The sequence below is a fragment of the Tarenaya hassleriana genome, unplaced genomic scaffold (assembly GCF_000463585.1).
Source record: "Tarenaya hassleriana unplaced genomic scaffold, ASM46358v1 Cleome60, whole genome shotgun sequence".
In the NCBI taxonomy this organism is placed as follows: Eukaryota; Viridiplantae; Streptophyta; class Magnoliopsida; order Brassicales; family Cleomaceae; genus Tarenaya; species Tarenaya hassleriana.
Window position 1 is genome coordinate 313092 of NW_010968506.1, and position 23895 is coordinate 336986.

Here is a 23895-nt window from a genome sequence, read left to right on the forward strand (position 1 = left end):
GCCCGCCGCGTTCAGTGTCATAACCACCTTCCATAATTGTAAAATAAGATAATAGGAATTATAACGATAGTATAGTAATCAAGGTTTTAATATACACATATTATCTTATATATAAACGCATGTGTATAGAATTTCTGGTTGGATGGCAAAATTTATCATTGAAACAGAAGAATGTTTTTTTTCAGGTCCATTTAACCCGAGCTTTTATTAATTCATGTTAGTTAAATTTATTTGTTTTTAACCGTAAATAAATTATTTAAGAATATGAATGGTTGGTTCAAATGGATACTCACCGTGTCGAAGATAAGGAGGAGAAGCCTCGGAGCCACAGCGTGGGGACGAACAATGGCTACGATGGAGAATGGAAGCGAGAGGACGAGATAGCCGGCGACCATGGCCATTGCTATCAAGAAGAACCTTCACAAATATCACCAACAAAAAATAAATAAATTCTAATACCGAAATATAATTCATTTTTTTTATCATTACGAAATATCAAATATATTCGATCACCTTTTTCCGCATTGACATATTGTTATACCATTTTTTTTCTAAACGTATTGTTATACCATTTCACATTTTGAAGTAATTCTCTTATTTCTTTCATATGTTTGTGGTTAGAAAAAAGAAAAAAAAAATTATTAAAAATATGTATTATTTTAATAACGATCATTTTCTTGTATAGTCGATTCTATTTGACGGTCGCATTTCCATTTAAGATTGTAATTTACTTTACAACTAAAAGGTTAGAGAAATTATGTAAAGCGTTTTTCGTTTCCCTCTAATCACAATCCAAGTTATTCAAATCGCTCTTTTGGCTCAATCAATTGTTTTAAACTTTTATTTCCTTCTTGTAAACCCAAAACGTGGATTAAACCTTTTTCAATTATTCCAAATTTCACAATAAATTAATATTTGAAGGAACAAATGAAACGTACTGAAAAATCGGAATATCGTCGTAACTAGCTTGGAATTGAAAGAACTGTGTGAAGAAAGGAAGAGTCTCCTCCGCCATCCCCATGACAGCAGCTGCCGCAATCGTGAAAGCGATAGCCACTAAACGGAGGAGGAAATCAAAAATGGCCAAACCTCTCTTAGAACCTCCGGCTGCGGCCGTGGCCATGCCAACTTTCTTCTTTGCTTCTGCTTTTTCTTTTGCCATCGAGCTCGACTCACCCATGTCAATGGCGGTGGATTCCTTAGCCATATTTTTCATTCTTTTTAGGGTTTGAATAAATATAGAAAATGTGAATTGGAAATTAGGGTTTAGAATTTTGTTTGAAGTTAATTGTGGGAAACAATGAGGAGTATCGACATGTGTGTGTGTATATATATAGTGATTAGGAACGTTAATTATTATTTAGGGATCTAATTGTTTATTATGGGGTTAATTGATTTGTTAAAGGTTGGATACGGAGGAGTTGTTGATTTCCTAAAGCCTAAGGCGTATAGAATTTGGTGAAGTGAAGTGGGAAGCATGACCAATGAATGATGTGAATTCCGTACGAGGAAATACACGTTGTCCAGTATTATATGTTTTTTTTATTTATAAAATTAGGAATGATATGATCATAATTGATCGGATATTATAAGTCTTCGTGTTAATTATTAATACGAAAATATCATGCAACATTAAGTATATATAAACGTTTACAGGTTGAATGGATGAAGGTCTTAGAATTCAAAAATAAAAAATAAAAAATTGACAAAAAACTAGTGAACTATTTTATTGAAAAAATCAACTAAAAACCAAAAGTTTCATTTAGATACATAAATAAAATTAATATTGTTTTTATACAAATTAATTTAATTAATTAAAATTAATTTTAATAGTAAGGTGACCTAATTACTACTAATCTAGATCTGTAGTATCGCCACTATATCACTTATTATATTTGTAATAGTTATACTAAAAATAAAATCAATCCAAAATTAATTTATTTTCTAAGGATTGTAACCTGTAAAATACAAATTTTAAAATCAGAACTATCACACCAATTCATTTTCTCCCAAACAATATCAATTCTTTAAAAATCATCGTTGTTTACTTGTTGTTTGCCGTTCTTACAATTTTGAAAGTGTTTTATAAAAATCCAAAAACAAAAGCTTTTAAGATTATTAAACAAGTGTACAAAAGTATAATACTATTCAAAAGCCAAGATTTTCATTTAAACATGTTTAGAGGTAATTTTTTTAATTGGGATTATATAAAATCAAACACAACTAAACAATAGCTAGTAATAAAGCGATCGAATCCAATTTAGAAATCAATTGGATGATTTTAAATATCTTAATTAAATTCAATGTAGAGATCTCTTGAATCAAGTTAATAAAATATAAATCAAATGTAAGAGCGAAAGAAATTAAATAAAAAAAAGTAAAATCTCTTTAAAAATCGATTAAAAAAATTAAATAAATATAACCTACAAACAAAATTATTTACACTATTACTGCAGATTTCTTGGTACGTGATATGGCAAGAAAGAGATGCCCATCTCTTCCAGCAAACGGCTTCAACTGCAAAGATTCTACGTGCCAAGATAGACCGAACGATGAGAAACTGCATCCCGTCTAAACAGGATAGAAGCTCTCAGCCCAACTGCCCACTGGTGGAGGATTATAGCACATCTTCTCTTCTAAAAGCCCCACGTAGGTTCATATACTTATCCAAAAATATAGAATCCAATTTTTTTGGTTGTAAACTGAACCAACGGTAGGGTGTCAATCGGGTTGGTCCGAGCCCGCACTTGGTCCGGACTCGAACTGATCCGATTTTGTTCGGGTCTATATAACCAAGTCGAAGCCTGGTCCTATAAACTTCGGGCTCGGATCGGACCGGACCGAGCGGATCCGCTAATTTTTTTTTTAAATTATATTTTTTCTTTTTTTTTAATTAATTTTTTTTGAAAAAAATATCAAGCTATCGGAACGGTCCAAATTGGGTCCGAAACCCAAATTGAGCCCAACTAAAAACTCGATTTTTTTTTTGTTGAAAAACTTAGACCCGAAGTCTGACATGTTTTGGGTGGGTTCAGACCGGACTTCGGGCCTAAATTGACACCCTACCCAAAGGTCAACAAACATTTTTTGGTATAGAGACCGTGTATTTATTCATTAATACAATTCAGCTTTCACCAAAAAAAAAAAATTCAAATATCGCACCTTATAGTCCTGTCCATAATTCAAACCCGCATCTTTTGTACCACGATGATTCCTCCCAAAAGTTTCATAAGCATAATAATTTACCATTTATCGGCACATATTATGTATTATTAAACTAAATCGCCATGGCAATCCCATTGCCTTCTTTCCCCTACCTTCCATCAGCCTCTTTCTTCACCAAACATCATGTATTTATTTCATGAAATTAATTGGTTATGATATATATAAATATATACACTTAGAATTTGTCAACGGTAACTAAATAATGTTTTTAATTAGTTACATTAATCTGAATTTTCTAGGATAATTATTTGTGTCGAAACAGGCTTGCAACATCCGGACCAAAGCAGAACAGCTGTAGGAGTCGGGCACGTGAGCTGCATGGTGAGTCAATTTTTTTTTTTTTTTTTTTTTTTTTTTTTTGTAAAGGTAACCAAGATGACACTCGAGAGAACACTGTGGTTCACTTACCGTTTTACCAATACATCATTTATTCATTAATTATTATTTTTATATATTTTATAAATTGGAAAAAAATAATGACATATTTATATATACATTTGTAAAGAAATCGATCCCATATAAATATATTAAAAAATAAAATGTTCTTAATCCATATATTAAACTCATTTTTAAATGATTCCTAAATATCACTGATGATTTTTGCGAATCGGTTGAAAATTTATGTTTTAAGAATAATTCATGTTTTTTTAAGTCCGTGTATTATATTTAATATACATTTTCTCTTAAATTTAGAAAACAAAATAAAATAACTTGATATATTCCCAAAGAGTCACTAAAAATTGCACACAAAAAAAAAATGGACGATTTATGTAGTTATGATAAACGATTTAAAATTTTCACTAAATTATTTCTAATTTGGAATTGTTAAATCTGATACATGGTTTTGAAAATATATTTTATAGCCTTTTTCTAATTATAAATAACATTTAATTTAACATTTATACGTAATCGACTAAATATTCGAATTTTGGATAAATCAAAGTATTAGAATAAAAAAGTAAACTTATGTGTAATAATCCAATTTCTATTCAGATAAGGAAAATAGCAGAGAAAAAATCGATTTCCCTTTCATAGTAGGTTTAGATTTTAACTTATGATTAAATTTCCAGATTATTTTCTATTTATAATTAAAAACATAGAGTGTGAGTTGGTGAATTTGAAGAACAAAGAGATGGAATCATTACAATTTACATATAGTGTGGTTCTGATAAATATTAAATTTTCGTCTGTTTTCCTTTTTTTTCTCTAATTTTGATATTCCTTCTACAAAGATAAGGTGGTCCCACTTGTTAAATAAGAAAACAAAATCTGATGAAATTGATATTATGATATGTGTGTGAACATAGCTAGATTTCTTAGCATTTATTAACAGAGATTTTTTTCCTAGAAAAAGGATTCTTCGCGATCTGATAAGTCCTAAACAATATCTACACACAAAGACATGCAAGGCTGTTCTCCCTGTGTGCATATACCTAATTAACGCATATACATACATACATACATACATACATACATACATACATACATACATATATATATATATATTCTCTTCTTTGGATTCTGAGGGAAAGGAGAAACAAGAAGAAGAAGAAGAATAAGAAGAGAGAGAGAGAGAGAGAGAGAATGGAAGAGACAAGATCAAGGTTCAAGAGGATCGGTGTCTTCTGTGGAAGCAGTTCAGGCAACAAATCTAGTTATCAAGAAGCTGCTCTCGAACTCGCCAACACACTCGTAAATATTTTGTCATCATCTTTTCTTATTTTCTCCCTCGTTTTTTCATGTTTTTAAAACATAAAAGCATTTTTATACCAATCCGCGCATAATTTGTTTATGGAATAGTAAAATATAAGTGTCGTTATTTCATTGCAAAATGTTTAAATATCTTGATAGTTTTTTTTTTTATTTTCTATCATGCCATCGTTCTTCAAGAATTATATCATTTCGAAACATATATGAATATATGTTGTCATATATGTATGTATTGACAAACGTATAAATGCCGATGTGTGTATATATACATATACGATATGTTCGACTGATTAGTATACACACACATATTAATTCTTATAAAAAATGCATAAATTAGATTATTGGCATGCTTCATGATTAAATAGGAATTTAATTTGGTCATTCGCATGGATTATTATTTCATGAAATATTCTGTTTGATGTAGCTTGAGCATTCCTCCTCATAAATCTGTCCAAAGGAGCAATGCGTATATGTGCACGTTTGCAACATATCATGACAGCTTCCTAATATAAAAGAATCATATTTATGAATTAAATAGTTGCATTTCTAATGTTTAAGGTAAACCCATATTCTGATATATATTCTATATATACAAATGAGTATTAGATAATGCGTAGAATAAACATGGATTTTCCATCTTGGCGTTATGTATATGTGAAAGGTGGAGAAAAACATAGATTTAGTTTATGGAGGCGGAAGCGTGGGGCTTATGGGTCGCGTCTCTCGGGCTGTTCATGATGGCGGTCGTCATGTTCTCGGGTCTCTCTCTCCTCTCTCTCTCTCTCTCTATATATATATATGTATACACACATGTGTGTATATAATACAGTATATTTATGTATATATCTTATTCTTAACTGTGATTCAATCAATTATTCGGTTTTCCCTTCTTGTATTCATGTGTTGCCTTGATATGAGTAAACACTCTTCGTTGTTTCTGTTATTATTATATATGAATGGAGTGAAATATTTTGGTCAAAAGGACAAAAAGCAAATGCCTTTAGTTATACCTATGTATGTATATATATAGTGTTATATAGTGTATATACATATATATATATTTTACTAGGATTTTTGACCCTTCCATGGGAAGAAAACTGACGTACAAAAGAATCTTTGACCATTGCACAATACGGCTCTTCAACGTAGTCACAATATATACATACATATGTATATATATAAGACTGTACATAATTGTTATTGGGTAATAAAAAGGTTCTGGTAGGAGACTATTGTAGTGTCTTTAATTGAAATATTTATATCTTTTGATGATTTTTTATTGTTATGCTTGGCAGGGTAATTCCAAAGTCTCTCACGTCTAGAGAGGTATTTACATTTAACCTTTAATCATTGTTAGGGAACCCAATTAAAGGGTTTTCTTGCAAGATTAAGATTAATACGTTTCGGTTTCGGTTTAGATAACGGGCGAACCGGTGGGAGAAGTTCAAACCGTTTCAAACATGCACGAAAGGAAAGCCGAAATGGCTCGCCACGCCGATGCCTTCGTCGCACTTCCTGGTTAGAAATGTCGATCATAATATTGAGGCCCAAATGATTAGTAGCAATGCTAATATTTGGACTCAATGAGTTATAAAATGATACAACCTATGTCTTGTTATTTTATAATACGTAGGTGGGTACGGTACTTTTGAAGAATTGATGGAAGTCATCACTTGGTCTCAGCTAGGGATCCATTCCAAACCGGTAAATGACCACTTCACTTTTTTCTTCTTCTTATAAAGATTTGAATAAAGTGAGCGATATATATATATATATATATTGATGATTAGTGGAATTCTGCCTGTTGTGATGATGTCATCTTTCTTGGGACATGCGTGTATGCTTTTCTAAGCTTATTAGGCTAAATGTATTGGTTAATTTAGTTATTTAATTAGTTAGTTAACCTTATTAATTAATTACATAGACGAGAAAGTGTGGCAATGAGAATTTTATAATATAAAGCGTATGGGTCTTGATGTCACATTCATATGGCAAATAATATAACACGTATATACATGATATAACAAGTGATTTTACATACATACATACATACATACATACATACATACATACATACATACATACATACATACATACATACATACATACATACATACATACATACATACATACATACATACATACATACATACATACATACATACATACATACATACATAAGATGTGTATGTATTTATATACTATTATATAGCGTCAGAAAAGTAAGAAACTTCGATGAATTGGGCAAAAAGAATCTTCGGCTAAGAACAAGGAATATACGAAGCTAGGTCAAAAGTGTTCCTCTTTTTTTTTTTACCTAACAATCATACTTTATTGAATTTATACAATTTAACCTTATAACATAAGCTTGACACTTGTATTCGTCGATCAACTCGTGTGTGTTATATCTATATACATATATAGTTTAGGAGTATATTATATAATCTTTAAAAAACAAAATTTTCAGGTGGGGCTTTTGAACGTGGATGGATTCTACGATCCGTTGCTATCACTCATTGATAAAGCAGCAGATGAAGGCTTTGTCTCCTCAATCTCTCGTCGAATTATTGTCTCTGCCCCAACGGCTAAAGAATTGGTCAAACTTCTTGAGGTATTATTACACACACACACACATATATCTATATATATATATATGTATCTTTAATTGGGGCGGGACTAAAAAAAAGTTATGATTAATTGAGTCGAAAACCGATTAAAAGTTTTGGAAAAAATAGTTAAACAAAAAATCACGGTTTTGTTATTTTATTTCGAAATAACCACAAGATATTAACCAAAAATAGGACTAATGAATTTAAATACGATAATAAAATATTGTATAGAGTCTCAAAAAACATTTTTTTTTAATGATTTTACAAGAAAATGTCTAAATACACCAGTAAGTGTGAAATCCGTTAGCAACTAAATTGATTTATATGAAAACCCTTATTTTTCCTTTCCAGTGTCATGCTATTAAAAAAAACTAGGGATGTAATGCCGAATTAAAACCAAATAAATTTCGGATTAAATAGCCTATGTAGTTTGCACCCGGACGCTAATTTGATGCATAGATTATTCATATGAATTCCGTAACGGTATCCTTTTCATTTGGCGGCAGGAATATGTTCCGAAGCATGATGAGTTTGTGTCCAAATTGGTGTGGCATGATTTGGACAGTTCCCCCGGATCACAAGACTAGCAGTATTATTAGACAATTTAATCTATTTTCCCGTTATTTTATTTATGATTTTTATAATTGGACGTTTTATATTTCTTTTATATTTTTTTCCCTCAGTTTTTTGTTTGTATGAGAGAGAGAGATAATAATGAACAAGTTGGATAGAGTTCTCTCATAAATAAGGCTTTGGCTTTTAGACGTTTGGGATGCCTATGCGGAATTCCTTTTCCCAATGACCCTCCGCGCCATTCTCCGGGCGGCCGTTGTACTTTCATCATCTACTCCTTCATCCGGGGTTCATGGTGTAATAAGCGACGATTAGTTTCATGTTGTGATTGTTGGGACCAACTAATATCGCCTATGTATTACAGCTTTGAAAAAGTTAACAACTTTCAAATCATGTAGAGAACGCCACAAACACTAGTGGTGAAGTATTTGATAAGTCGGATGAATACAACCATTAAACTCTAGTTCGATACTAGTACTTTGATCACCGCAAAGTGTAGAAAAATGTCAACACCCTCTTCATTTATCCACATGTTATGAAGAAATCCAACGATTGGATCTTGTTTGTTAGGACTCTAGAGAACTCATTGTCTCTTGTGTGGCAGAGTTTCAAAGGTGTTTGAGATTGTTTTCAAAGCTTCAACATCTGATCTAAAGCTGTAAGGAGACGGAGTTCAGACGTTCTGACACTTGTAGACTCACCCAAAACTCTAATTTTATTAGGAAAAGGTTATTTTTCGTAACCCTAAATCGATCCGATCACGACTGAAATTGGTCTGATATTGGACTCTGAGCAAATATGATTTTGAAGTCCAAAGTTGGCACAGATTCAGGCCCATATCAGGCTAGTCTCAAACCTCAACTAGGTTGGTTCTCGATCCAAATCTGCCTGATCTCCACTGTTCAAAATCTGTCTGGTCTTAACTGACCGAAATCTGTCCAGTATCGATTGAATCTGCCCGTTCTAGACTAGCAAAAATATGTATGGTCTAGGTTGACCGAGATCTGGCCGGACTCAGCCGAAATCTGTCCCGACCGAGACCGGACAGATTTCGCGGGACAGATTTCGGGCTTTGAGAAAAATTCAATTTTGCTCATCATTCTGATTAACACATATTATTTATCAATCATTTATTTGTGTGTCCCTCTAGATTCATACGAAACTGTAATAAATCCGAAATTCAATTTTGATTCATAAATCATAAAATGACCTTTTAACAAAAAACACATGCACATGCACAATTTACGCATTTTCATTTGTTCGATGTGTAACACATTATTGTATCAGAAAAAGTAACTAATGCGACAAAACACACACACACGTACAAAACAATGATCGATTTAGTAAACCGAGTATTCGTTGCCATTTTATTGAACCAGATTTTGTCTGGTTTAGAAGAACCAGGTTTTTTTTTTTATGGGTACAGTTGAATTATGTGGGTTCAAAAGTAAATGTCAAAATGGTTTCATCTCGCGAATCACTCATATTTTTTCGAGTCAAGGTAAAAACATTTCAACTAAAAAAATAGACCGAACAAGCGAGTTCGTCATGAACCGAATTAGTGACGAGCCAACTTGGCGAGACGACCCATCAACATCTCTTTTTTGAATGTCAGTATAGTAAAGAAATATGGCTTTATTATGCTGTTTGTTGCAGGGATTATCCACCGAGTACTCTGCAAGATTGTGTTCAATGGTTGGGTACACAGCACAATGATGCTGAGAAGAGCAGGGGAGTCATCTCCAAGCTCGTCTTACAGATTGCAATATATGAGATCTGGACTGAACGAAATAACCGTATCTTCCGAAGTGAATCGAAACCATCAGTAGCAGTACGCAAGAGGGTGGACAGTACGATGAGGACTATTCTTCTCTCGGTTAAAGACAGGGGGCATCAACACCTAACATGCTGCTGGAACATTGGTATTTTTTGACTGAATGCATTAGAAGGCGATAGCATAACTGGGAAGTGAAGTATTGCGGAATTACTTATACCACTTGCGCATGGGATTTTCTTCTAGTAGTTTATTCAAATGTAGGCCTTGTTTAAAGGACTGAGTCTGTACATTTTTGGGAATTATACGTATTAATTTTTTTGTAATATTTAAATTATGTTTTAACATGTATTTAATTTGTTTTGTTTAAATTTTGGCTTTTTAATATTTAAATTGTGTTTTAGTTAGATATTTAGTTTTTAAATCGACTGATAATTTTAAATTAGACTGATTAAGCCATATAATTTTTGGTCAGCCAGAATATGAATCGAATTAGACTGAACACAAAAAATCTGAAAAATTTGATCGAGACAGAGATGGGCCGGACCGGGTCGGAGCCAACCCATTTCACGCCCCTGTTCTCATCAAAAGAACCTGATCCGACCCGAATAAAGCAGCGTTTCATCTTCTCGGACGGAGACGCTGCCCTCTCTCTCTCTCTCTCTCTCTTTCCGTCGCCATCGTTCTCTCTCTCTGAAGATGTCGGCAAGACCCGACGGAAGTCCACCCGAGGTCACTCTTGAAACCTCCATGGGTCCCTTCACCGTCGAGGTTCTCTCTCTCTCTCTCTCTCTCTCTCTCTCTCTCTCTCTCTCTCTCTCTCTCTCTCCCTCTCTCTCTGTCGCTTTAGGCTTATTACTGTTTGGCTGCTGAGAAAGCGAAGGAATGCGCTTCTGGCATTTGCATATACCTCGCACTAGCTTAGGTTTCTGTTCATTCGCTGCATAGACTCCTAGTGAAGATTTAGGGTTTTAGATGGGAAAATGTTCCAATGTTCTTTCGGCTAAACTTTTCTTTTTTCCCTTTTTCAAGTTATAATATCTCCAGTAATATGCCTCTGCCTGACTTACTGGCGTGATTTCGCAGATGTATTTCAAACATGCGCCGAGAACTTGTCGGAATTTCATCGAGCTCGCACGTAGAGGTTACTACGATAATGTTGTGTTCCACAGAATCATCAAGGTCAGTCTCGTATTTCTTATCTAATTTTAGGTTTGATTCAATTTTCCGTGGATTCAACAAAGATGTCACTCGTATTAGGATTTTATCGTCCAAGGTGGAGATCCAACAGGAACTGGAAGAGGCGGCGTATCGATTTACGGGTACATTATCTAAATTTTCATATTCTGTGTTACATTTGTTTGGTAGATTTCCGCGTTGTTGGTTGATATCAACCAAGTGTGAGATAATCTCCGAGATCGTGATAGTTATGCAGCTCGATTAGGTTCTTAAGAAGTAGAATTCAGCTGCAAATAGATTTTGCTGTTCAACTATCTGTTTGATATTGACTCAAAATCATCCCGAGTTTCTTGAAATGAGAAATTTGGAAATTTCTGAATTTGATTGCCTATTGGCGTGAGATTTGAGCAAGAAAATGTTTATTAATATTGACCAAGTCAAAATGCCAAGCTTAAGTTGCCGTATCATTGAATTGAGTAAGAAAATGTTTTTAAGTCTTTCCTAAGAAACCCATTATTGATTCCCTACCTGTCTGTATCATTGATTTGTTCCTAAGGCCCGAAACTGAAAACCTTTATATTTTGAATCCAAAGAAATAGGCAATTACTCGTGCCTTTTATCATTTTATTTTTACTGCTTTCTTATGGTTGTTTTGTTTTTTTCCTTATCCTAAGCTCGAAGTTTGAGGATGAGATAAGACCGGAATTGAAGCACACAGGAGCTGGTATCATATCTATGGCAAATGCTGGTCCTAATACAAACGGGAGTCAGTTCTTCATTACTCTAGCGCCAGCACCTTCCCTTGATGGTAAACACACTCATTTCTAAGCTTTCCCATCCCGAAATTCTTTCTGGAAACTTCTAAAACTAAAAATGACATCTTTGATGCAAACCATTTTTTTCTTAAAGACAAGACTTAGGGTTGACCTCATTCTTCTATAACCAACTCAAAGTCGAATTTGTTCTGGATATTGTGGTTTTTCATACCTAACCCGTGACTTATCAGTATTGCATTTGTCATTTTTTCCACGTTTATATTATGATTCCGATTTTACCCAAGAAGTCGATAATTTATTTCCATGGGCAAATTTAAGTTGGCCCTCAAGCTCATATTGCTAAGAAAACACACTGTTAGGCATATAGACTCATGGTTCAAGTCAAGCATGAGATTTGATAAGAGATTATATCTCAGTTTTATACAGTTTGTGTTGGTTCTTCAATTTGGCTCCTTGGCTTGTTTCTGTTTTCGATTCAATTGGTTGTTATTTTCGTTCAGAGAGATTCGCTTGTTTTTATTTCAAATTCAAATTTCTGCACTCTCCTTTGTATATACAAATGCGCATTTGTACGGATTTGAATATAACCCCTTTTCCTCTGTTCTTCAAATCTTGTTTCCAGATTTTGTTAAAGCTTTGTCCTTTCGTCCTTGTCACACAAAGTTAGTCACTTTCTGTGCTTTCAATCTTTCAGGAAAGCACACGATATTTGGAAGGGTATGCCGAGGAATGGAAGTGATAAAGAGGCTCGGTAGCGTCCAAACGGATAATACCGACAGGTAAAAAGCCACTCTCATTCAGAATAATCTCTTGGATGAAGATTTAGAGAAGTAATGATGAAAATAGAAAGGAAAAAAAAATCCATTTTCTTCACATGTTTTCCCTTGTTTTCAAATTTCAGACCTATCCATGAAGTGAAGATTCTGAGGACCAAAGTGGTGGATTAGCAGAAAAAGGGAAGCTAGTTGAGTAGTACTCTGTGTTCAATTGGACTCAATGCTGATAAATGTTTTTTTAGATGGCTTGCTTATATTTTGAGTTTTTTATGAAGTTTTTTAAAAAAAATATCGTGTTTTGGGCCAATACAAAACCCAATGAACCCGGTCCGAATGCTTTATTTTATTGACCAAAAAATTTGGGCTCGAAATCCGATATTTTTCGGATGGACCGAGTTTCGGATCTATATTGAGACCCGGATGAGAAAGAGTTTTGTTCAATCTCTCATATGTTTATATAGAATTCTAGATTCATATTTGTAAACATGTCCACACATAAAATTCAAATATCTTAGATAAAACTCGAGATGGATGATATTATGATTTTATATCCTTTGACATCTACAATAATGACTTGCGAATGGATGGGCAACGTTCACTGGGTTTTCGGATATATGGCCTGCGATTGTCAGAGTGGAGACCAACCACCGCATTCAGGTTTTGCTGTTGAAATTGTTAAAAGCAGCTAAATTACCGCATGATAATAGTTAGTAGGGTGTTCAGTTTGATTAATAAACGAATATCGATTTGATCCGAATCAATGAATGGCTAATTGTCTCGTCCAGCTTTAGATTTTTGTGATACAGTGCCGCATATATCTCCATTACTCCAATATTTACGGATGATAAATTCAAAATCGGATAAATTCAAACATCTTGTAGATTATATAGAAAAAAAATGGTGAAATTAAGATTTGTTAGAGAGATTATGTAAATTAATATTGAACAAAAGCTTAAGAACCAAGGCAATATATATATATATATATATATATATATATATATATATAATGTATGTATGAGTGTTTACCATATAAGCATCACACTTGCGAGCAAGATTAGAGAGAGATGTCAATTGCATAAAAGTTCACATATTTTTTATTAGTTGGAGAACAAATGTATTAATCAATCGCCTTTTATCAATAGAATAAAAAGTTTAAAATAATTGAAAAACAAAATTGGAATTTCTAGAAATTAGCAAAAACGTATTCAACTTGCATGGTATACTTATTAGTATGTAGGAAATGTCAATTTTTTTTTAAAAAAGTTGTATTTTCTAAACGAATTATGAAATAATCCATGTTTCATACATTAACAGACAATTGTATATTTTCCCCTATTTAAAAAACTTTTTATTCATTTACTGTTCTCTCATTAAAAAAACGAAAAAAAAGCAGCTTTTGTTTGCATAGAGAATTGTGAGGTCACTTTTCGACGTCTAAGCCAAAACACTCGACGAAAATATCCTCATCTCCTATCTCCGACACATCTCTCTCTCTCTCTCTCCGTGCTGAAAATGGCTTTCGCGGTGACGGCGAAGCTCTTCTCAGCGGCCGCCGGATCCATCGTATCTCCGGCGAGATCCAATCGGTCGCCGAAAAGGCCATGCTTCTTCTCCGTCCACCGGACAAAGCCGTGGGTCGGTCTCGCCGAGAACTGGGGTCGCCGTGAAACCACTCCGCCGCCGTTGGCTGCAAACGGCGGAGTGGGAACGCCGGAGGAGGAGGGCGTCTCTCTTGGGACTATGAAGCTTCCTTTGGACACTGATCTCGCAAGATTCGAGACTCTTCTTTTCCAGGTAATTAATTAACTCAATTAGTACGGAATCAGCGTAATGCTCAGTTGGTTGGGGCCTAACCAGAGTGTCCAAATGAGCTCACTTTGCGTGATGACTCGTTACCGAATCGTTTCCAGACGAGATGAGTCAAACGGACCATTTCGCCAAATGTTTTACATTTTTTTCATATTTTTATTTATATTTTTTTGTATAAAATTAATATTTGATTTATTTTTGACTGGTTGTAAATGTATATCTTCTTTTAAACATTTAAATTTAATATTTTAATATTTAAATTTTACATTAAATAAAAGATTGTATTATTTTCATTCGTCAACCGATCCATTTATCGAGTTCAAGTTGTTTTGGATCGTTTAAAAACGAGTCTAACGAATTGAATCCAAACCAAGCTGAGTTGGTCCATTTGATATCCTACTACTCTGGTGACTACAAAAGCTCAGAAGTTTAAACCCATTAATTTTTAATTTTTTTTAAAGCTCTCTATATTTTAAATGTTTTTTGTTTTTGTTTTTTTGGTAAATTTCCACCAGTGGGCGAATAGCCTATGCCAAGGAGCCAATCTGCCTCTTCCCGTTCCTCTCAAGGTAAAACAAAATTTGCTTTTCCCCCCGAGAATATAGCAAGATTTGGGTTTTCAATATTTATTCATGTTATGTTACCAAACGGGTAAGTTCAATTTTGAGATACAAAGACGACGCAATGATATTGGTTTGCTCTCAAAACAAGAAATTTGCTTTTGAAAAAAGAAAACAAACTTTTTGGTGAATGGTTTGCGCAGAAACATACACAAAAACACACTGACAAATCTCTCATAAAACGATTCACCACTCTTGCTGTCCCAACATATTCAAACATCTGCAACTCATCAAAAAGTTGCAAAACATGGTAGTTTTCTACAAACAACCGCATAAGTTCATGTTTGTTCGAAACATTAGTCCGAGGTTGAGCATCTGATACCATGGATGCACAGCCCCTTCTTTGTTGCCGAATGCCCCTCCGTCGTATCTTCTACAATGCCTTGGTTGGATTAATTCGCCGGGCAAACAGGGGAAACCAACCATCGCAGTATATGAGCTTTGACTGGAGCGGAACAACCGCATCTTCACAAGCAAATCCATGAAACCCCTAGGCGACCCATCCTCCCCTCCATAAAGTAGGGAGTGAATGACAAGAACCAATTACTGGCGAAAGTTACACAACCTTAGCTTTTGATTTGGTTGGCTAATTCGTCTTTACCCTTTTGCACATGGGAATGGGAATCCCTTTCTGTTTTGTAATACAATCATTAGATTTTGTATACAGATCCTTGGATTGTCTGGTAAACAGTCCTTTTAATAGCAGGTGGATAAAATAACAGGAGGAGCAAGGTTAGGTTTCATCACGATTTTAGACCAAGGCACAACCGATGTCCCCGTTTACATCGATTGTACGGTTTACCAGTCGACCGGTCCGGGCTCTGGTCCGATGTTCCGAGCCACCCGAAATGGACGGCAAAAGGACAAGGCACCTCCAGGCGAAGAAAGGATCATGAGAAGCCTTTTATCGGCCCTCAAAAAATCGATCGAGATCGCTCGGATCAAATAAGTAGACGATATCGTGGGTGCGGATCAACTCTCAGGATTTGGAATTCGTCTCCAAGTGTCTGGATCTTAGATGTTTGAATGTTGGGGTTCAAAGGGTCATTCCAAATGTTTGAATGGGATATAACGCGATGTGAAAGGTTAAGACTCGAGATGTTACAATTACACAACAACGTTTCGTTCTTGTATATTTTTTTTTTATCGTGGTGAATATAATGTATTTTCAAAATACAGTGCATAATAGTTAGGTATATCCATGAATATGTCTGTGACGCAAATAGGAATATATGTTACATCGAGTTTTTAAATTCATAGAAAATTTCCGGTGAGAAGTTAGAATTATGAAACTCTAAAATCATATACAAGTAGTGGTATTTTTGTAATTTTAATAAATCTAGTAATGGTTTTTTTTTGTTAAATGTGATTGTATTAAACTCCAACAGAATACATCAGTTTGTAAAACAGATACAAACATGTACAAAAATTTGGATTCCCATGTGCAAGTGGGCAAAATAATCCATCTTAGGTGATTCTAATTCATTTTCTATCTAAGGCCTTTCGTCAAGAAGTACTAGTACTCGAGTAACCGAACTTGATGGGCATTAGTTCCCAGCCGAACTGACAGTAAAAGAGTTCGCATCCGCCGATCTAGCTTGGTTCGTGCGTCTCGAATCATTGTCACTTTTTCCCTGAATATACGATCATTCCTCTCTTTTCATATCAGGTCCACTGTCACATGTGAGAGAATCTTGGAGATGAGACCTCTGTTTCGCTCCGATCCTCGGTTTTGCCTTCCGCTCCAACTTCGTACTTGGCCTATATCCGATGGAGGGCGGTCACCACAGAAACCTGCGAAATGGCTCCAGATCGCACAACTATAAGGACACTCGAAGAACAAATGAGAGTGACTCTCATCCTGCAATCCGCATAATTCATATACACTGTCAACCTGAACTCCCCACCGGTTTAGTCGATCCGTCGTGGGTTGACGTTGTAGCTTCACTTGCCAGAGCAGTAGAGACAACCTAGGAGTCGACAGGGTGAGCTAGACATCATTAAACCAGTCAACCTGTGCTCTCTGAATTTTGTTTTGTTGCCACGTTTGTGCCGAGGAGAACCATGCTCGAAACTCACCATTTGCTTGCTTCCATAGTGTTAAGTCTGGTCCTTCTCCGTCATTAGGTGGTTCAATTGCCGCTATCTTGATTTGAATCTCTTGGGTGGCCTCGGATCGAGCTCCCGGAAAAGTCCATCTCCCCCCTGATGTAGCCTGCGCAACCGACGCATCTCGAGGAACTCGTAGTAGTCGCGGCCCAATTTCTCCGGTGAGAGTGATCAGTGGACCAACCCCAGTCCAATCATCAAACCAGAAACTGCTTGATTTGCTATCTCCGATCTGCTTCTTAAGAAAGTTCCTGAGAACCCAAGAGGATCTGCTAGTAATGTTGGTATAGACTAGGGTCAAAGAAATTGAAATACAATAAATCTGAATCCCAATCCAATCAACAAATATTTTATCTTTAAAATTTTGAAATGATCTTCGTTCGCTTTTTTAGGACAAAAATGTTCATTCTCTGAATACGTTTTCGGTTTTGTGGTCATTTCATTTATTTATTTATTTTAAAAAAACTGACAAATTCAAATTTTATATCAAATTCGGTTCTCATGTATTATTTATTTCAGAATGGTTAATTTTGACTGTACCTAACAAATTCATTTCTCTTACTTATTTTATTTATCTATCATTTGTAAAATGTTGCATTTGTTTTTTTTTCGATTGTTCGCAAAATCCAAAACGGCGACGTATTGTTCTATTAGCAGAGTGTGTCGTTGATCGCAGATTTGTTTTGGTGAGGGACAGAGCGAGGTCTTCTGTTAGGAAAAAAATCGATGGCAAGAGTTCTCAAGAACCGATTGGAATATCGCCTTTTGACTCGGAATGTTGACTCACTGAGCCGACTCTCTTCCTTCTTCGCGAGCACGAGATCTCTGAAAACCCTAGCCTACGAAGAGATACGGAACTCGGACAATCGGCCGTACGATTCTACGGCCATCGTCATCCATGGCCTCCTGGGCTCCGGCCGCAACTGGCGATCCTTCTCTCTCTCCCTCGCTTCTTCTCTCTCCGCCTTCTCCGGCTCCGGTACGCCTCCTCTCTCTCTCTCTCTCTCTCTCTCTCTCTCTCTCTCTCTCTTTCTCTCGGCTCCGGAACACCGTTTGTTTTCTGTTTTTCTTCATAGAATGGAGGATGGTGTTGGTGGATTTGAGGAACCATGGAAGATCGACTGAGGTTGAAGGGCTTGATCCGCCGCATGATCTTGTGAGTTCCGCAAAGGATGTGGCTGATTTGGTTAAGGGAAGTGGGTGGGATTGGCCTGATGTTGTCGTTGGTCATTCCTTGGGAGGCAAGGTTGCTTTGCAGTTCTTGGAGAGCTGTATCAATGGAGATTACGGTGAATCCGCTTCACCTCCTAAGCAGGTAGGAAAAATCCAAATCTATGTCAAAACCTTGGTTCCTGGTTTAGGGTTGCTGTATACAAGTTTTTTTTTTTTTGGTAAACTTGCTGTATACAAGTTTGATTAGTCTAATGCTTGTATGAGAATTTTCTGTGCTTGGACTATGGTGAACATAAGGACTATGGTGCTGTTCTTCGATGAGCTGACCATAGCGGTGTGGGTTTGGTTTCTCTGTTTGATGCAGAGCAGCTTTGGGTGCTTGACTCTGTTCCTGGAGAAGTGAAATCAGAGAACAGTGATGGTGAGGTAGAGAAAGTTCTGCAGACATTGCAGAGTTTACCTTCGCCGATTCCATCACGCAAGTAAAGTTTCTCACTTTCATTGTTTGATGGCTTTGGTCTCTCCTCTTGTCTGGTAGAATTTGCTTTGTTAAGTCTGATAAAGTGATAAGACAAATACATATGAATATGAGTATGTGATCACTCCAAAACTTTCTTCTGCTATGTATCCCTCTGCATTTTAATTTAGAAGATGTCTGTACTCTGTAGTCTGTGTTATAGGCTAAGTACTTAATAGTTTTATATGTTTAGGTATCTTGTTTAGGAGGCAGGAACTCATCTGAGTAGATCTGGAATAGTACTCATTTAAGAATCTACGATAGCAATTCCTTACATTCTACTCTAGATCGACATCTACACTAAATAGGGTTCGTGTGGGAGTCTATTATAATCGACTTAGATGTGGAAGATTCAGGTGTTAATGAGTGAAAATGTGAGACTGTATACAGCGTCAATGGAACACAGTTTCTGTCAAGGGGGCAATGACATTTCTGTTTATGCCTTGTGTGAATATAGATAAGTGGAAATAGGGATTCTTGATATATGATCGTGTCTTGGCTATGTATATTTCATTTTGTTATATAATTCCCTCTCACCGAGCGCCCCATTTTGGTGTTACTGTTGTTCCTGATTTTAGATGGCTGGTTGAACACATGCTGGAGCTGGGGTTTTCGAGATCATTGTCCGAATGGATCGGAAGCAATCTCAAGAGATCTGGAGACACACTTACATGGGCGTTTAACCTCGAAGGAGCTATCCAAATGTTCAGTTCTTACAGGTTTTTACATTTCCAGGAACTGATGATAATATCTCAATCCCCCTTCAAACCCTTTTCCCGGATTACTTATCCGAAACTTCTCGCTCGCCATGGCAGGGCGACGTCCTACTGGTCTTTGTTGGAGAACCCACCAAAAGATACAGAGATAAATGTCGTAATGGCAGAGAAGAGTGACAGATGGGACCCCGAAACGAGCGAGAGGCTCGAAAGGATCGGTAAGAGTGGACAGGATTCGTCAACAGGGAAGGCGTCAACTCATCTTCTGGAGAATTCAGGACATTGGGTCCACGTAGACAATCCAAAGGGACTTCTTGAGATCATTACGCCAAACTTCTTGTCCCTTCAGAAGAAATAGAAGAAGGTAAAGCTCTCTCTCTCTCTCTCTCTCTCTCTCTCTCATCAATTCTTCTTCTCAAGACCATTGGTATTTCTACAAGAGACAAATTATTGAGTGTCGTGGGAATAACGTGGTATTCGACTCTATGCAAAAAGATAATATCCACTATTATAGTGTTCCTTTGAAGTGGCAATGCCACACTACTTGCGAGTTGTAATTACTCAAATTGTTGGGAATTCCACACTAACATGGAGTGTATATAAGTTTAAACAATATGCATGTTATTAAGCATTGCTATTAAGTTATCACAATATACTTCATTTTTTTTTGGATTTGTTCAATATTATTAAAGTTCTTTTTTTATTCTCTCTTTTTTTTCTGTTTTTATTTTTATTTAAGAGTTTATACGTTTTGGAAAACAAATATTTTTAAAAACCCTTCATTTTTAAAAATATTCTATTAAAATCTAAATAAACACAAACACGAATAAATTTGTATCTTTGTAAAAATACCTAAAAAACAGAATGTTTTAATTAGATTATAAAACAAATTAAGAGTTTTTTCACTTGAATTTTCCATGCAATATAGTTCTTTTATATATAATTAATATAAACGATTAATCAACCATAAAATATAGCGATCTATAAGATTCCATTTGTTAACCTCATCTTAGGTTATCCATTACCAAAAAAGAATCCATGTGTTTGACAGTGAGACCGTCACTTCTCACTCGTAAGCGTTTAATAAGTTGAGAGAGTTAGTGAAAGGAGAAAATTAGTTTTATTACATATAAAATTGGCATTATATCAAAAATATCATCCATATACTATTTTAATTTCTATCCATACCCTTTTCCAATTTTGACCTTGTGACCAAAATTATAATTTGGTCATATGATAGTCGCATTGGTTATAACATTAAAATTATAATAATTTTATCAAATGATTAGTTTGATATGTAAGAGATGAACATGGTAAAATAGTGTGATCAATATAGAATAATGTGATCCAGAGGTGGATCTAGAAAATATTATAAACGGTGGCAAAATTTTATGCGTTTAATTTTAAAGACAAATTTTACTTTTATGGGGACAATTTAACATTTTTCAATGTAATTTTACAAAATTTCTTAGAAAATTTAATATTTTTTAATTAGATATATAGGGGCAGTAAAATTCAACAACACGTATGTGTGCGCATGACGAAATTATTCGGCAGATAACCATTGTTCTTTCGATTTTTTACTCAATCTCCCTATATTTGTATATTTTTTAGTACCGTAAATAGTTTAATTTGTATATATATATATACATATATATATATATACATATATATTGGAAAATTCAGTAAATTTAAAAGTACCTATTTGTTAGTCGCGATGTCAACTTAGTTAAATTCAAACATCAGTTCATCTTCATCCCCATACCGAAAAGAACTTCTGGCTTTTGTCTTGATATGTGGCTCAAAATAGAAATTTGTGAAGTACGCAATTTCTTCGTTAACATATTGCTTCACGATTGCCTCTTCGGGTATGTTCTTGTTTTTCACCTTTCTTTTCAGATGGGAAAACAATCTTTCAAAAGGATACATCCATCGAAATTGCACTGGACCACCAAGTCTTGCTTGATCTGGTAGGTGTATAGCTAAATGCCCCATAACATCGAAAAACAAAGGGGAAAATACCTTTTCTAGTGCACACAAGATTAGCGGTATGATATTCTTCATACGTTGAACGTCATCAATATTAAGATTTTTTGAACATATATCTCTGAAAAATATACGGATATCTGCATGCATGTATAAAAAGATTATCAATTAATATTAATTTTTAATTTATATATATTATAAAAAATAATTAAAAACCATGATATATATATATGTGCTGTATAAAGGTTCGTAGACATTGCGCGGGAGTAGTTCAGCAAGAGCAACTAGAAGAAGTCATTGCATGAAGACATGACAATCATGGCTCTTCATTCCATTTAACTTCACAGCATCAAGATCAGCACATCGCCCGATGTTAGATGCATAACCATCCGAGAATTGAACATCTTCCTTCAACCATCTCAGTAGTGCGATATTAGCATTTTGGATAGTCTAAATATCGAAATTACGACTTTTTCATCGTTGCTCAACTCTAACTCTTTTCGGTTGCATATTTCTTTGATGTCCATCCTTGATTTTAGATTACCCTTTGCTTATCTTTGACATTCATGATCGTATTGATCACATTATCAAAGAAATTCTTCTCAATATGCATAACATCCAGATTATGTTGAAGCTTGTGAGTCCTCCAATAAGGCAAATCCCAGAATATACTTCTTTTTATCAATTATGTGTCTCTTCGTATTCACATGGTTTGCGATGACCATTTCCACCACAATCAATGGTTTTATCCAAACCATGAATGCTTTCAATTTGCTCCCACAATATCTCTTCACCCGTCAAACACTACAAAACCCCTGCATATAGCGACGAAATGTGACGATTTTACGACAGAATGTGGAAAAAAATTATCCGTCGCAAACAGTCGCAAATTCCATCGCAATTTGCTACGGTTTATCTCGGATAATTATGTCACAACAAAGAAATAGATGATTTGCGACAGAAAATAAAAATTACGACGCATTGCGACAGAATATTCCGTCGCAATGTATTTGGTTTCATTTTTCGATGAAATTTTTTGAATTTTGGACGCGTAAATTAATTTCATTTTGTGACGCAATATAAAACCACGAGTCGTCTTCTTCATCAGACTTCAAAAATTTTCGATAAAAAAACAAATGTCGCCAAATTTCTTCTAAATCTCTCCAAGGGTCGCCAAATTTCTTCCATAAGGTAATATATATGTATTTATGTATATATATATGTGTTTGATATGTTTGTGTGTGTTTATATATGTGTATGTGTGTGTAAGTGAATGGGTATATGTATGTGTGAATGTGTATGTGTATGTTTATATATGTGTGTAAGTGAATGTGTATGTATGTGTGAATTGTATGTGTGTGTGTTTATGTATGTGTATGTGTATGTGTATATATATGTGAATGTGAATATGTATGTGTATGTATATGTGATTGTATGTGTATATGAATATATGTGTATATGTGTGTGTATATATGTATGTGTATGTGTTTGTGAAATGTATATGTGTATGTGTATGAGTATTTATGTATATATATATATGTGTATATGTGTGAATGTGTATGTGTGTTTGTGTATATATGAGTATGTGTATATGAAAATATGTGTATATATATGTATGTATGTGTATGTGAAATGTATTTGTGTATGTATATTTGTATGTGTGTAATGTATGTGTATGAATGTATGTGTATATAGGTGTATGTGTATGTGAAAATGTATATATGTATGTGTATATATAGTATATAAATTTTTTTTATATATTTTTTATATATTTTTTAAAACATTTGCGACGGAATTATCCATCACTTTCCGTCGCAAAACGCAGATTTTTTTCGTCGCAAAACTGCGACAGATTAACGACCGTTATACGTTTGCGACAACGCTATAGCGACAGAAATAAGTCCGTTGCATTCCGTCGCAAATACTTAATTGCGACCTTTATATTTGCGACAGATTTTTCCGTCGCTATATAACTGTTTTTTTGTAGTGAAAAGAAGAGAAGGCAGATCTGTCACAACTTTATTCTTCCTGAAATTCATTTTGTTCCGTCTCCATGGATGATCTAGCAATAGAAACCCGCGATGACAGTAAAACCAACATGGTTTTCTTCCATGTTTCAGTTGAAATGATTGTATATCGTCCACTCAATAAGGACATGCCAATCTTCCATGAGTACTCCGTCCCGATAATATTCTATAAGGGAAATCGCTTATGGTCCACATCAAAACAACCTTCAACTTGAAATTCTCTTTATGTGAGACATCGTATGCATCAGTTCTACAATGCCAGAACTCAAGTAATTCTTCGATCAAAGGCTGAAGAAAAATGTTAAAACTTTTCCTC

The 23895-nt window shown here is 34.9% G+C and overlaps 5 protein-coding genes across 7 annotated transcripts in view; 4 read left to right on the forward strand and 1 right to left on the reverse strand.

Moving 5' to 3' along the window:
* Window positions 1-1283, reverse strand: part of LOC104799751 (casparian strip membrane protein 1-like) — a 1885-nt gene extending 602 nt beyond the window's left edge. Inside the window, exons 1-3 of the mRNA XM_010522393.1 lie at window positions 939-1283; window positions 294-417; window positions 3-27 (exon numbers count right to left, since the gene is read on the reverse strand). Of these exons, the coding sequence (XP_010520695.1) occupies window positions 3-27; window positions 294-417; window positions 939-1216 (427 nt within the window). The 5' untranslated portion in view covers window positions 1217-1283. The remainder of the gene's footprint in view (window positions 1-2; window positions 28-293; window positions 418-938) is intronic.
* Window positions 1284-4762: 3479 nt separating this feature from the next.
* LOC104799752 (cytokinin riboside 5'-monophosphate phosphoribohydrolase LOG2) lies at window positions 4763-8302 on the forward strand. Its single transcript, XM_010522394.1, has 7 exons — window positions 4763-4917; window positions 5597-5694; window positions 6231-6261; window positions 6354-6453; window positions 6569-6639; window positions 7403-7546; window positions 8051-8302. The coding sequence occupies exons 1-7, from the start codon at window positions 4810-4812 to the stop codon at window positions 8129-8131; spliced, it is 633 nt and encodes a 210-aa protein (XP_010520696.1). The 5' UTR covers window positions 4763-4809; the 3' UTR covers window positions 8132-8302.
* Window positions 8303-10511: 2209 nt separating this feature from the next.
* LOC104799753 (peptidyl-prolyl cis-trans isomerase CYP18-2) lies at window positions 10512-13029 on the forward strand. Its single transcript, XM_010522395.1, has 6 exons — window positions 10512-10662; window positions 10978-11073; window positions 11152-11213; window positions 11745-11878; window positions 12541-12625; window positions 12748-13029. Exons 1-6 carry the CDS (start codon window positions 10591-10593, stop codon window positions 12791-12793), a joined length of 495 nt encoding a protein of 164 aa, XP_010520697.1. The 5' UTR covers window positions 10512-10590; the 3' UTR covers window positions 12794-13029.
* A 983-nt stretch (window positions 13030-14012) lies between these two features.
* On the forward strand, window positions 14013-16229 carry LOC104799754. 3 transcript variants are annotated; one of them, XM_010522398.2, is made up of 3 exons: window positions 14013-14416; window positions 14947-15000; window positions 15387-15753. In XM_010522398.2, the coding sequence occupies exons 1-3, from the start codon at window positions 14135-14137 to the stop codon at window positions 15534-15536; spliced, it is 486 nt and encodes a 161-aa protein (XP_010520700.1). In that variant the 5' UTR covers window positions 14013-14134; the 3' UTR covers window positions 15537-15753. The 3 variants fall into 3 exon arrangements, with proteins under 3 accessions (XP_010520700.1, XP_010520698.1, XP_010520699.1); XM_010522396.1 differs by lacking the exon at window positions 15387-15753 and adding an exon at window positions 15755-16229 and having other exon boundaries at window positions 14018-14416; XM_010522397.2 differs by lacking the exon at window positions 15387-15753 and adding an exon at window positions 15758-16229 and having other exon boundaries at window positions 14022-14416.
* Window positions 16230-17836: 1607 nt separating this feature from the next.
* On the forward strand, window positions 17837-20207 carry LOC104799755 (protein ABHD11). Its single transcript, XM_010522399.2, has 5 exons — window positions 17837-18139; window positions 18237-18475; window positions 18703-18815; window positions 19429-19569; window positions 19666-20207. The coding sequence occupies exons 1-5, from the start codon at window positions 17887-17889 to the stop codon at window positions 19922-19924; spliced, it is 1005 nt and encodes a 334-aa protein (XP_010520701.1). The 5' UTR covers window positions 17837-17886; the 3' UTR covers window positions 19925-20207.
* The last annotated feature ends 3688 nt before the right edge of the window (window positions 20208-23895 follow it).

Coding starts and splice junctions, on each gene's coding strand:
- LOC104799753 (XM_010522395.1), top strand. CDS start 10,591: ATGTCGGCAAGACCCGACGGAAGTCCACCCGAGGTCACTCTTGAAACC. Junction 11,214..11,744: donor GGCGGCGTATCGATTTACGG/GTACATTATCTA, acceptor CCTTATCCTAAG/CTCGAAGTTTGAGGATGAGA. Junction 11,879..12,540: donor GCCAGCACCTTCCCTTGATG/GTAAACACACTC, acceptor TCAATCTTTCAG/GAAAGCACACGATATTTGGA.
- LOC104799752 (XM_010522394.1), top strand. CDS start 4,810: ATGGAAGAGACAAGATCAAGGTTCAAGAGGATCGGTGTCTTCTGTGGA. Junction 6,262..6,353: donor AGTCTCTCACGTCTAGAGAG/GTATTTACATTT, acceptor GTTTCGGTTTAG/ATAACGGGCGAACCGGTGGG. Junction 6,640..7,402: donor TAGGGATCCATTCCAAACCG/GTAAATGACCAC, acceptor CAAAATTTTCAG/GTGGGGCTTTTGAACGTGGA.
- LOC104799755 (XM_010522399.2), top strand. CDS start 17,887: ATGGCAAGAGTTCTCAAGAACCGATTGGAATATCGCCTTTTGACTCGG. Junction 18,476..18,702: donor CCGCTTCACCTCCTAAGCAG/GTAGGAAAAATC, acceptor GATGCAGAGCAG/CTTTGGGTGCTTGACTCTGT. Junction 19,570..19,665: donor CAAATGTTCAGTTCTTACAG/GTTTTTACATTT, acceptor TCGCCATGGCAG/GGCGACGTCCTACTGGTCTT.
- LOC104799754 (XM_010522396.1), top strand. CDS start 14,135: ATGGCTTTCGCGGTGACGGCGAAGCTCTTCTCAGCGGCCGCCGGATCC. Junction 14,417..14,946: donor TCGAGACTCTTCTTTTCCAG/GTAATTAATTAA, acceptor AATTTCCACCAG/TGGGCGAATAGCCTATGCCA. Junction 15,001..15,754: donor CTCTTCCCGTTCCTCTCAAG/GTAAAACAAAAT, acceptor TCCTTTTAATAG/CAGGTGGATAAAATAACAGG.